This window comes from Eucalyptus grandis, chromosome 8 (assembly GCF_016545825.1).
Source record: "Eucalyptus grandis isolate ANBG69807.140 chromosome 8, ASM1654582v1, whole genome shotgun sequence".
Lineage (NCBI taxonomy): Eukaryota > Viridiplantae > Streptophyta > Magnoliopsida > Myrtales > Myrtaceae > Eucalyptus > Eucalyptus grandis.
In genome coordinates, this window is record NC_052619.1 from 28,131,434 (window position 1) to 28,144,078 (window position 12,645).

The 12,645-nt window shown below is 42.4% G+C and overlaps 3 protein-coding genes and 1 pseudogene across 3 annotated transcripts; 1 reads left to right on the top strand and 3 right to left on the bottom strand.

The window, feature by feature from the left end:
• Positions 1-1,237: 1,237 nt before the first annotated feature.
• Positions 1,238-2,622, top strand: LOC104418004 (annotated as a pseudogene).
• Positions 2,623-2,955: 333 nt separating this feature from the next.
• Positions 2,956-6,258, bottom strand: LOC104457369. The gene is made up of 5 exons (XM_039300905.1): positions 5,902-6,258; positions 4,960-5,026; positions 4,285-4,333; positions 3,655-3,699; positions 2,956-3,426 (listed from the first exon to the last, which is right to left on the bottom strand). The coding sequence occupies exons 1-5, from the start codon at positions 6,148-6,150 to the stop codon at positions 3,360-3,362; spliced, it is 477 nt and encodes a 158-aa protein (XP_039156839.1). The 5' UTR covers positions 6,151-6,258; the 3' UTR covers positions 2,956-3,359.
• Positions 6,259-9,139: 2,881 nt separating this feature from the next.
• On the bottom strand, positions 9,140-9,499 carry LOC104416886 (cytochrome P450 81D1). Its single transcript, XM_018860332.2, has one exon. It carries the CDS (start codon positions 9,497-9,499, stop codon positions 9,140-9,142), a length of 360 nt encoding a protein of 119 aa, XP_018715877.2.
• A 1,461-nt stretch (positions 9,500-10,960) lies between these two features.
• Positions 10,961-11,685, bottom strand: LOC108954069 (isoflavone 3'-hydroxylase-like). The gene is made up of 2 exons (XM_018860333.2): positions 11,020-11,685; positions 10,961-10,969 (listed from the first exon to the last, which is right to left on the bottom strand). Exons 1-2 carry the CDS (start codon positions 11,683-11,685, stop codon positions 10,961-10,963), a joined length of 675 nt encoding a protein of 224 aa, XP_018715878.2.
• Between the last annotated feature and the right edge of the window lie 960 nt (positions 11,686-12,645).

Consider the following 12,645-nt stretch of genomic DNA (forward strand, 5'->3'; position numbering starts at 1 on the left):
ATAATTACATCTCCAAATGACTCTAAAGCCCTTAGTCCAAAGTAGGGGTGTAGAGGTACTTTGGGAACTTACATTTTCGGAATGCAAGTCGATTACTATTTATCTTCTTCAAAACCATCACATGGAAAAGCCGATCAGAGGCTGACAACCGCTGGCCAAGGGGTCACGCGTTCTGGCAACCGCCGCTTGAGGGTCGCCAAACCCCAACAACCGTAGCCAGACCTTCTGTGATGCCTAGGATGCGTGACCCAGGCGACTAATGGCCTAAGTCGCGCAACCCAGGCGGCCACCTGAGGTCGCGCGGCCACCTGAGGTTGCGCGACCTCAGGCAACAGTTGCTAAGGTCTACCCTAGGCGACGGCCACCTGAGGTTGCACGACCCAAGGCAACCATCGCCTGGGGTCACCCAACCCAAGCAGCTGTCACTTGGGGTGGTCGCTCGACCCAGGCAGCCCGTCGCCTGGGGTCGCTTGACTTAGGCAGCCTGTTGCCTGGGGTCACGCGACGGTCGCCTAGGGTCGGGTGATCTCAGGCGACGGCATTTGACGGCAAAATCCGGTGGTTCAATAGCCAAATTTGGCCGGTCGGTGACCAGACTTCAAAAAAAAATTAGAAATGTTTTTTTTGTTTTTTAATTTAATAAAAGTCATTTACAAATGTAAATTTTACCAAACAGTATTTTAGTCAAAGTTATTTTTCAATACACGTTAGAATTACAATTCACCAAATGCTATTTGTATTTCGGAAAACTCCATTCACCAAAGGTATTTATATTTTTGTAAAGACATTTCCCAAAAGTTGGACCAAATGGGCCAATGTCCTCCGGAGATCATGTTGCAATAGAGCCGTAGATGATGGAGGCCATTGAATCTGAAGGATAGGCTGTCGTAACCATCGGGAAGTGGAGCCAGGAGCCGCAGAAGCAAACCGTCGTCGTTGCTGGACGGTGGAAGAGTGGAGAGGCGACGACGGTCGAGATGCGGGTTTGCTCGGTAACCATTCGTAAATGCACGTCGGTGAATTTTAAGAGTCGGGTCGCATATATTTGCTTTTTCTTTTCTTTTTTAAACCGTCGGCGATCATCAATAGTAGTATAAATATTGGTTCGGGATCTGTAAAGTGACGTGGGCCGACCAATCAACGAACGAGCTTGACATCATGACCTGCAGACTTGGACCCATTAACCGCGTTACACGTGGCAGTATGGCCAACGTACCCAACCCCCACGCCCACGCTTCCCTTACGCCCGCGCACGTCGTCGTCTGCCATAAACCGAGGAGAGAGAGCCCCACCATCATCGTGCCCTGAATCTCGGCAATGGCGACTTCGGCGAAGAAACCGGCCCCATCCTCGCCGGAGATGCCCTGGAAGACCCGCGTCGCCATCGCCGTCCTCACCCGCGTCACCGACTTCTGCGGCCGCTCCGACGGCACCGTCAACCGACGCCTCATGGGCTTCCTCGACTTCAAGTCCCCTCCCAACCCCGCCCCGTCCGCGGCGTCTCCTCCTCCGACGTCGCCGTCGACCCCTCCCGCCCCCTCTGGTTCCGCGTCTTCACCCCCTCCGACCCGGCCTCCCCCGCTGCTTCCCTCCCCGTCCTCGTCTTCTTCCACGGCGGCGGCTTCTGCTACCTCAGCGCCGCCTCCTCGGCCTACGACGCCGTCTGCCGCCGCTTCGCCCGCAAGCTCCCCGCCGTCGTCGTCTCCGTCGACTACCGCCTCTCCCCCGAGCACCGCTTCCCCTCCCAGTACGACGACGGCTTCGACGTCCTCCGCTTCCTCGACGAGACCCCCTCCGCCCTGCCCCCCGTCGCCGACGTCTCCAAGTGCTTCCTCGCCGGGGACAGCGCCGGGGCCAATATCGCGCACCACGTGGCGGTGAGGGCCTCCTGACGGAGCGGAAGCTCGCGAGGGTCCGAGTGGTGGGGCTGGTGGCGATCCAGCCCTTCTTCGGGGGCGCCGAGCGGACGGAATCGGAGATCCGGCTGACGGGAGCGCCGCTGGTGTCGGTGCCCCGGACGGACTGGTGCTGGAGGGCGTTCTTGCCGGAGGGGGTGGACCGGGACCACGGGGCGGTGAACGTGAGCGGGCCGAACGCGGCGGACGTGGCAGGGCTGGAGGGGTTCCCGGCGACGTTGGTGTTCGTCGGGGGGTTCGACCCGCTGAGGGACTGGCAGAAGAGGTACTGCGAGTGGCTGAGGAGGTCCGGCAAGGCGGCGGAGCTGGTAGAGTTCCCGACCATGTTCCACGCCTTCTACATATTCCCGGAGGTGACCCAGTCCACCCAGTTGGTCCTCAAGGTCAAGGATTTCGTCCACAACCTCCTCTCCACAGAATAAATCTTTCTTAATCTATTCAGAAATCATTGCTAGGAGTTGTGTTGTTTACGGTCGAGGCTATAGGTTCCCAACCTGAAACCAGGAAACCGACCTCCAAAATTTAGAGCCAGGATCAGATCGGGCGGTTCTAGAGCGGCTGGTTCCGGTCTGGTTTTCGGTGGTAGAAAAGCATAGGTCTTAGGACTTGTTTTTCTTTGTACGGTCCGCCTGGGCATCGATGGCGATGTAATAAACCAGAATTTGTTTTGTTGGATGATGCAGTGGTTTGACCTCTCGCCAGCTCCCTTTTTGCTTATGCCACCAATTACCCTCCTTTAATCCGTCATTAATTTTAGATGTAAAATTCTAGTAGTACAAATATTCTTCTTCACTCGAGTCGGTCGCCATGGAGGTGCACGATATTTGATTTGTGGCATGCTCCCGGGCGTGCTTGCGAGACAGACTCGAACGATGCAATTGAGTTGTGTAGGTTGAGATTGCTCATGTCATCCATGTATTTGCAAGACAAATAGGCCCCGATGCCCCCGCGCATCGACTCAATCCCCACCCCACCAATTCCCAAAATAAATCTGCGACTTGCCTCAATGCCCCCGCCGGTTTCGAAAATGCACAATGGAAGTCAGAAGTCGGGCTCAGATTCGGCTATTCAAGTAAACAGAGCCCCAAAAATTACATATTTCCTCCCTAAAATGAGCATGGCATGTCACAAGTAGTCTCACATTACAAGCCATTCTGCCTACTCAGCTGTGATTGCAAAAAATCGCAGCAAGCTGAGACGATCAAATACAAAGGGGAAAAATGAATACGTGAGAGAAGAAGGTAGACCAATCCAAAGTCAGGAGGATAATATACAACTAACGGCAAGAGATGCAAAAAGAATGGCTAAAATGAATCTTACAAGTGAGGTGATCATCTTTCCTCTCTCTCCAGCACTTCAAGTATCATGTTGGCAAGACTAGGACTCTCATAAGAAGAGATCTTTAAGTAGGGAAACAGAAGTGCATCGACAGCTTATCCGATATCATGGAAGCCAGACAAGCTTGTTGACAGCAGAATCTAAAGCATCAACATTCCTCCTCAGAATTTTTCTGAAGCAATGTCAAGGAAAACACAAATGATAGCACAAACCTTTAATTCAACTGGGAAAAAAAAAAAAAAGAAACTCTATGCCTTTTACTTTCCAACGAATGGGTGTCGCTCGTTTGTAAGAAGTAAAATGATGCTTTTCGATAAATTTCTAAGTTCATAGGACAAAAATGTGTTCAGGACAAACAGTGCAACAACCATAAAGACTTTTTCCACCTAGTCAAGGATACAATTGTGTCGCTAGACTTTCCATGCCCTTCATTTCTTCATTTAATCTGCAATAACAAGAATCAAGCCAAAAACTTACTGACACTAGCAAACACTGATTACTAAAGAGCAAAATGTGACTAAATTCCAAATAGCAACAGAGGTTCAACAAGATGTAATGTTTGTCATGACTGATCATTCAAAGGTTTTCTTAAGGTGCATATACGAGAGTTTGAGTTTCCATCAAATGAGGAAAGAAGGGAATATCCACCAACTTAGTGTATAATGAACAGTCTAAAAGCTGGAATGGTGTTAGCAACGGGTTCTTCAGCTGAAGTAATGCACATCCTTTGCTCTTGATTCAAGAAGCTAATAATCTAATGTTCCAGTCACACCAGGAAATCACTCGCATTCTCTCATTGACAATAAGAATTTTTATGTGAAAAGAAAATGCAAAAACCTCACCATTAGTTTCCACAGAAAAAAATTTCTTGAGTCAAGTTAAGCACATCACATGTAAAACATAGAAGAACAGCATTCTTGCATGTAACATGAAAGATAAGGAATGATATTCAGATTAGCAGTTTTCATAAGTGTAGACAAACACAACATGAAGTTCCAAAAGGCAAAGTTAGGCATCAAAGCCTGTCTACCTTAGACAGGAATTTATGTACCGATTTCCTTTTGTTGCTGCATCAAGCACTACAAAAAAGGGAAGGAACAATAAGGTTCAGATTAAAATACACATAAAGAAGCATCCATTAACATATAAAATATCATGGAATAATTTTAATGAGACTATCCTCAACCAATTACCGCCTCTAACCCAACTTAATCAGCACGAAGATTACAAAGATCTCATGAGCTTCATATCAACAGCATGCACTGAATTGCCAAATGTTGTGAAAATCCCATTAATTATCTTCTTTTAGTTACACTTTCAAATCATTCAAAATTACATTTTGTGTTTAAATAGCATTTTAGAAAACCAGCAAACAGCCTTGAATTATCTAGCATGCGAAAACCGTAAGCATGTGCGAATGCATACACATGTATCCATCAATCTCCAACATATATGAAGACAACAGTCCGCCAGCCGTGCGTCCAACTGTTAGATGTCAATACTAGTGAGCAGGTTCCACACATGACCATCATCACTTGATGTTGGGAGAAAATACACATAACATGCTTGCTGACCAGAACAGGTTGGTGGGTTTAGCTCAGCAAATGAACTTATCTCACAGGGCAAATTTGAGATTACAAGTCCATTAGCAGTCATTCATTGTCGGGAAAAGAAACAGATTTTTACTTTATTTTGAGGAACTTACCAGATTCTTGAAGGCGTCCAGCAGCATCATTGAAGCACTGCATATGATCTGTTGAGCAAGAAGTTACCTGCAATTTTACAATACCTAGCCAGATAAACACAGAGCTTGTAATATCGGGAATAGCCACCAAAGAGTGATAGTTCTAATTTCTCTTTTAACAGAATATGGAGCTATTCCAACAGCTCAAGATTCTGATTTTGAAAGGTATCACACCTAAATAAAAATTTAAGACACTTCTCGAAATGTAAATTTTAATAGGAAAGCACCTTAAAACTTCACGCATTTAAGACATCTCAAGAGCACAGTAATATGCTATATTTGGCTCATAATTTTTTCCTTCAATGTGAGTATCATCAGAGAAGCCTCATAAAAATTAATAAATCTTCCATATTTCAAGGTAAATGAACTCCGGACTGCAAATAATTCCTAAAACATACCAAAGAATCTCATGAATTAAATGCAAAAGCACATGGGAAATGTGTCTTCATTGACACTTTATTAATGCTAACAATTCAATCTCTCTCAAATTTATCTTGACCAATCTAACGTGTGACAAAAGTAAACCTTTACATAGCATCAAAGAATTCTCAAAGTTCCTCTCATGGTTTGCTGTCAAAAAGTTACCAAAGAACCTAGATAAATCATCAATCTTCAATCTCTTATTTCTTTTAGCTTCATCAATCTTCAAATTATAATTTGATCGAAATCCCTTCTTATGATTTACTTTCCATGAAGATGACAGGACTGACATATCTGATAATTTTATTAATGCTGCAGCAGTCACACTGAACCATGAAAAGCCAACAGGGATGTCAAATCATTCAGTGTCATCTTTAGGATGCATGAATCTCCTCTACAAATATACGGCATTGAACCAACTTAGGCAAGCTGGGAACGCTAGACAAAAGGGATGAGTCATGGCCACAATTTGATCAAACCAACCTCAGATAGAGCCAAGCGAAGCGAAGCAAATAGAGATGTGAAACTCTCGGCGATAGCAACAGAGTCTCTCTCAACCACTTCAAGAGCTTTAACAATGTCGGTCTGGTTTGGCATAGGCCTCTCTCCAGTGTTATCCTGCCCACTGCGGTCCGTCAGCATTGGCAGAGATGCAGATGACGAATCCTTATCTTGTTCTTCTATCAATTTGTCCTGGTCCCGAGAGTGGCATTTCTGATCTTCATGATCCATTTCCACTAATTTGCCTATGCTTGTGATGCTTTCTGCAGAGCCAGCTACTGGAGGCGGCGATCCAACAAAAAGCCACTACCTCAATTTATACTGCATTTCAAGAGGTGATGAAGGCAGCCCACTCATCATGCACAAGATATAGACATTGTCTTGATCTAAACCCTAATAGAAGTGACCGAAACCGTGACTCAAATCTGCTAAACCGAGCCCCCTACATGAAGATAGCCCTCTAAAATTTACAAAGCAAGGGGTACTGCAAATAGATTTGAACTCCAATTCACATGAACCCACGAAAGAGCACACCAAGCTTGACATGTAAGTGGGGAATATAGAACAGAAAAAGAAAACCCAACTCACCAGACCACCCACCTTGAACTTCTAGGAGATGAGCATTGATCAATGCCCCCAAAAACTAGAACCTTGACATATGTCGTCGACTCAGACCTCGAAATTCCAACGATTTCTCGCCCCAAAAAGTCGAGAGCAAAGCAATTCCTATTTGTGCCGCAAAATCAGAATCGAAAGGGAAAGGGAGAGTTTTCGTCAATTTCACGGTAGATAGCTGAGAAAAATGGGAGCTTTATTTGTCGAAATTGAGGAAAGCAGTTGTCGAGAGCATACCCTTAAAAGAAGAGATGGCGGGTCGCCCAGTCCAAGCTACGACATTCCAATCCGCAGTCAGGCGATCTACCATCAGCAAAGTGTTTAAGCCCCGACGGAGCCAGCCGGTTCATTCGGTTGAACCGGGAACCGGCGCTCAGTTCGGTCCGGTCATTCATTGGCACTTGGGTTGGTCAAAACCTGGAACAAACCGGTTCGCCAACGGTTCAATCATTGGATTGGCAAACTGGACCGTGATTTGTACCGAATTGGACCAGTCTAGCGTGTGAATTGGCAAGATGAATTGCCATTTTCGACTATTGTGTCGGGTTCTAAAGTTGGTCCATCACCATCTAACTCATTGCAGACTAGACCTATTAAAATGGGTCATCAACCCATTTTTAAAACATACAGGTATTAAATGAGTCATAAATGAATTGGTTATATTAAGTAAATAAGTTTAAACATAATATGAGTGTTAAATGGGTCATAAATGGATTTACAACTTATTTAGACCCAACCCATTTCAATAACTCTCTTTTCATTCTTTCTTGCCATCATTCAATCTCACATCCGCTCACTTCACACTCTCATCTCAATTTGAGTTTAGAATTTTGTAAATTGAGTTAAATATGAAATTTTTTAACAATATGAGTCAATTGGGTACAGGCCGGGTATAAGTCACTAGATTTATATTATGTAAAAAATGGGTCATGACGAGTTAAATTAATGTATTTGGATCAGACTACTTTCAACTTGACTCATCTATTTGACTAGTCTACTAGACACTAAGAATTTTTAGAAATGTATGTTTAGACTATCATTTCTATTTTGTAGCTCTCTTTATTAAATGAAAAATGTGATATTTTTGGAAGATATTTTTTAGTAAGTCATCTTCCACAACATTTTCAATTGTTTGGCTGATTGTAGAAAATAAACTAGAAAATATCTTTTGTCATTTGATATTAAAAATCTAATTTAATTTTTCTAAATAGACATACACTATTTAGTAGGGGTGTGAATAATTTGGTTTGGTTCGATTTGTTTCAAAGAAACTAATCTTTATGAAATTGTCATGTTTCGTGCAGCAGGAGAGCATGCTCTATTGGTAAACTATGATAATTCCAAGGGTATTGGGGTAACCATGCATCTACGTTTCGTGTCCCTATTTTATATAAGATAAGCGACAGATTATGATAAGAAGAAAGCAAGTCCATAGTTGTTAAAAAAAAGGAAGTTTTTGCATTCTCTCTTAAATTCCATTAAGCATACTATGAGAATGCACATCTCTCCTATTAAAGGCCCTATTTTTTTTTTATCAGTCATACTCTATTCCTACTCTACAATTCCTACTTTACACTCATTCTCAGACTTTTGACCTGCCTTTTGCAGGGCGAAAGAGTCGAAACCCACTCCTGAAACTTACGCGTCCCCATCCCATCCCCCCTGAGAATGTAGGGATTTGAACCCCTCACCTCCCCCTTCCATATTGGAAGGGTGGCCACTGAGGCGAATCCTAATGGTTTATTAAAGGCCCTATTGAGTGGTTGAACTTTCGAACACCTATATTATACTCTATAGCATCATGAAATTGGTGCCCTTTCACATTCTTTCTTTCCTTTTTTCTGTTTTGACGGGCTCCTGGTTCTTCTATCTAAATTACAAGACCAACATTGTATAAAGGCCAAAAAAGAATAATATTGTATTGGAAGATAATGCGCCTTATTATATTTTCAAGAACCCACTTCGTTTACTAAAAAAAATTGAGATTTTTTGGAGAAAAGAAAGGCGCCAACTTGATGAATGAAGCAAATATATAAATGTGCACATTTTGACAGAAAATTATAGGGATGGGGCAAATACCGCTTGGGTAAAAGTCGGTGCCTCTCTATGTGTTACTTGCAAATTTGGGCCAAAATTATCTTTCGAGTGAAAATTGGTGTCATTCCATGCGAGAGTTAGGACCAAAGGTTGGCTTGGAGACTTAAAGTTGTAAATATTTGCATAAAAACCCAAAAAATATAAATTGGGAAGTAGTTGATACGATTATGATGTTAGAAAAATTATTTGTGGGTTGTTTCCAATGAGATTATTTGGAGTGATATTGAGAAGTTTAGTGGGAGGAATAACTTTTGGTTGTGGTGCATCAAGAGGTGCCATATTAATAACACAAGGTTTGGCGAAAGCATTGAATGGCAAAAATAAATTGTCAGAAACAAGAAAGAGACCGATAAGGTAGACAACAAAACTTATCTAGATGACTTTAACCATTTCGTAAGTTTGTACGCCATAATACAATTTATGAATCTAAGACGTGCTTAGCAATGGATTATTTATTTTTGGTACAAACACATAAGACAAGGACTAATAGCAATATCTTGGCTCCCGCTCAATGCTCAGCAATCCTCGCCATGATTTCATGGGCTTTGTACATGGCTTCCAATGGCAACGCCTTAGGCATATTCATTCCTTCTTCACTTCTTCCTTTCCATTCAAAACACTGGATCAACGATCCCAAAGCCACATTGATCACCCGTTGGGCCATGTTTGCACCAGGACAGGCTCGCCTTCCAAGTCCAAATGACAATAGCTTGCATTGTCCATTATCTTCATTTTCAAATCTTTCAGGTCTGAAACTTTTCGGATTATCCCACAATTTCGAATCCCTCTGAATGCTCCAGATATTGATGAATACTATGGTTTGACTAGGTACATCATAACCACCTATGATGCAATCCTCTGATGACATGTGTGGAACTAGAAGTGGTGCCGGTGGTTTCAAACGTAAAGTTTCTGATACAATGTTTGGAGAAAAGGAAGTTTTGCAATGTCTGTCTCCTCTATCAAGCGTTCTTGGCCAATCACATTATCCAACTCCTCAATAGCTCTTTTTTAAGGAATGCGGATGACTAAGTAAAAAGAACATTGCCCTTGCCATTGTCGAAGCAGAAGTATCGGTGCCTGCTATAAGCATGACCTATAGAAGAATATAGAGCAAAAACGAATTGTCATTACATTGTTGAAATGGAAGAAATGTAAAAGTAATAATTTAAACATTAATATCAGAGAAATCTTACTGCAATCCATAAGTTATTAGATCAGGTATTATAAATGACTTCAAAATTAACAATTGTTTACAATTTAATATGTATATCCGCATAAATGTGTGAGTAATAGGCCATAACTTTTAGCTCATAACCATTTTCCTCTAATTTCATAAATATACTAACTTTCATTTTGAGTGAGGCATTAGATAGAGAGACTTTTTATATTGTTATTCTGAATAGTTAACAGAAAACAAATATATCCATGATTTAAATCTCAATCTTTTCCTGGAAAAAATTCAGTTAAACCTATCAATTACTTTAGACGAATATAATTATATGCTGAACTTCATGAAAAAGACGATTGACAACATAAGAGATCTATGAAATCTTTCAAATTTAGGAAACCTTGTTTTCCTACTTTTAACTATTAGAGGTTGCAATATTTGGATCTATAGATATATCTAGACAATGTTATGTGTTGGTTTTTACGCACGCTCTTTGCTCCTTTTTCTAATTTGAGAGCACGGAAACCTACACTTTCGCAAAACCAAAAACATTCGTCCATTGATATCTCTTCAGTGATAATTACGTAAAGAACAAGTTAATTGATCACAACAAGAATTTACATCTTTTTAAACAGATGTTCAATGTCGCAATCAACTTGCAATATTCATTCTCAAGAAAACTATCACTGTCGATGAATGTACTCACGAGTTTCTAAGGTGTTCAATGTTAGGACATGCTACTATGATCCACAATCAAATACGTTTTTACATATTTGTTTTGCTCTCTAAGGGTTGGTAATATTAAAATGTTGCAATCAAATGGAGTAGCCAAATAAAATCGTCAATGTCAACGGTTTCCATAATGAGGATGTGATGCAATAGATATAGGATTATTTTGGATAATTTTCCGCTTGATTTACCATAGGACCATAATTTACCATAGGACCATAAGATCGTCAAATTCTACGTACCAATAGTAGCCCTTTGATGATCTCATCAGTGTAAAACTCGGGCTGCTTCTCTTGCAACAAAAGCAAATGATCCAGCACGGTCTCCCTACTCTCTCCACCACATCTTTTTCTGCGACTATTTTTCCGTTCTTCAATCAGATTCTGTAACAACGCGTCCGATCTTTTGCTCAACCAAGACACCCTCTTCTCATAATTCCTAAAGAACAACCTCAAGATACTCAAGTAATCCCCTGGATACGCACTAACAGTATATTCCAAAATTTCAGACATGATCTCGCTAAACACCTTCGCCTCCTCGGCATCGGTCACATCTTCCCCATAATACCTCTTCCCAGTCAACATCCTCATAATGATGTTGAATGTCATCTCCCAGAAGATCGGTTTTAGTTCCACCTTAGTGAATTCGTCCCCAGATGATGAGGCTCTTTTGTTTAGATTAAGCAGGAGTCGCTTGATTTCGTCCCTCCGATCGGGCAGAAAGGAGTTTAGACGGGCCGAGGAAAACATCTCAACAGTACAAACACGGCGGAGACTACGCCATTGTTCGCTGTACGAGGCAGAGAGGACCATCGTGTTGTCATACGCAATGTGCCTGCCGGCGACAGTAGAGGGGCGGTTGGCAAGCGTGATGTCGTTCTTAGTACAGCATTCTTCAGCTGCCTCAGCCGACGAGACGACAACCACTCGGCGGTAGCCAAAGCGGAGAGAGAGGACGGGGCCGTAAGATTGGGAGAGGGAGTGGAGGGTTCGGTGGAGGGGGTGTTTCAGGAGGTGGAGGTGGCCCAGGATGGGGATGGAAGGCGGGCTGGGCGGAAGGTTTTTCGGTTGCTTGAACCATGAAGAGAAGAGCTTGAGAGTGAGGAGTAGAAGGAAAGCCAGAGGAAGGGCAGTGTAGAGCGATGAAGTCTCCATGGTTGGGACAAACTTAGTATTGGCGAAAGGCTACGGAGTCCACGCTACTTATATAGAAAATGGTTACATAGTCCTTCCTGGTGATCCAAAGTTCATCAAACGTGGGCAGAGAAAGATCATCAAACGTGGGCAGAGAAAGGTCATCAAACGTGGGCACAGAAAGGTCATCAATCGTCATCAACCACGAAGAGGAGACAGTTTGCATTCTTTCTTTAGTTCCAGTCAAAGGTACTCTCATACTGGACATCTAGCGTGCAGTTCACCTTCCTACCAGATGTAGTATGCATTGTAGCGTCATCCTTCGCCATCTTTTTATTTTGCCTTGAAAAGCTCTTGATTCTTTTTGTTTAGATTAAATAGCTCACTTTGTACTCTAGATCTGCTTAGAAAATCAATGGTGAACTTGCCGGCCTCCCTACTATCTAGAGCGAGCCACCTTATTTTAAGGTCCTAGGACGCAAACGCCTCACACCCCTTGTTGACTGGCCTACATTTTTCTTGCGGTCAAACAGGGAATATAGAAGACAGCAGGAAGCCCCACCCCCCCGAGAGTTTTTCCCCTGTTTCTTCTTTGAGCCTTTTTTAAGCACCCATTCAAGTCTAACCTTCCTATCATATGTAGTACGCACAATATCATCATAAAATCGGTGCCCTTCACCTTCTTTTTATTTTTGTATTGACTAGCTCCTTGTTATTTTGTTTTAGATTGCATAGCTAACTCTATACTCAAAGCCTAAATTTAAGACAAATGAAAGAATCAAAGAAAAATTATCTAAAATGTTAAAAATCTATTGTGCAAATTGCAAGTCAATTTTGAACCTTTTCATTTGGTCGATACAGTCCTAATTTTTTTGACGATTTATCAATGTAATCAATCCTTTTAATTTAAATTTGAAATCACTAACATGGTAGAGCAATTAACGGCGTCTATCATATACAGCACTATCGATAGCTAGTAAT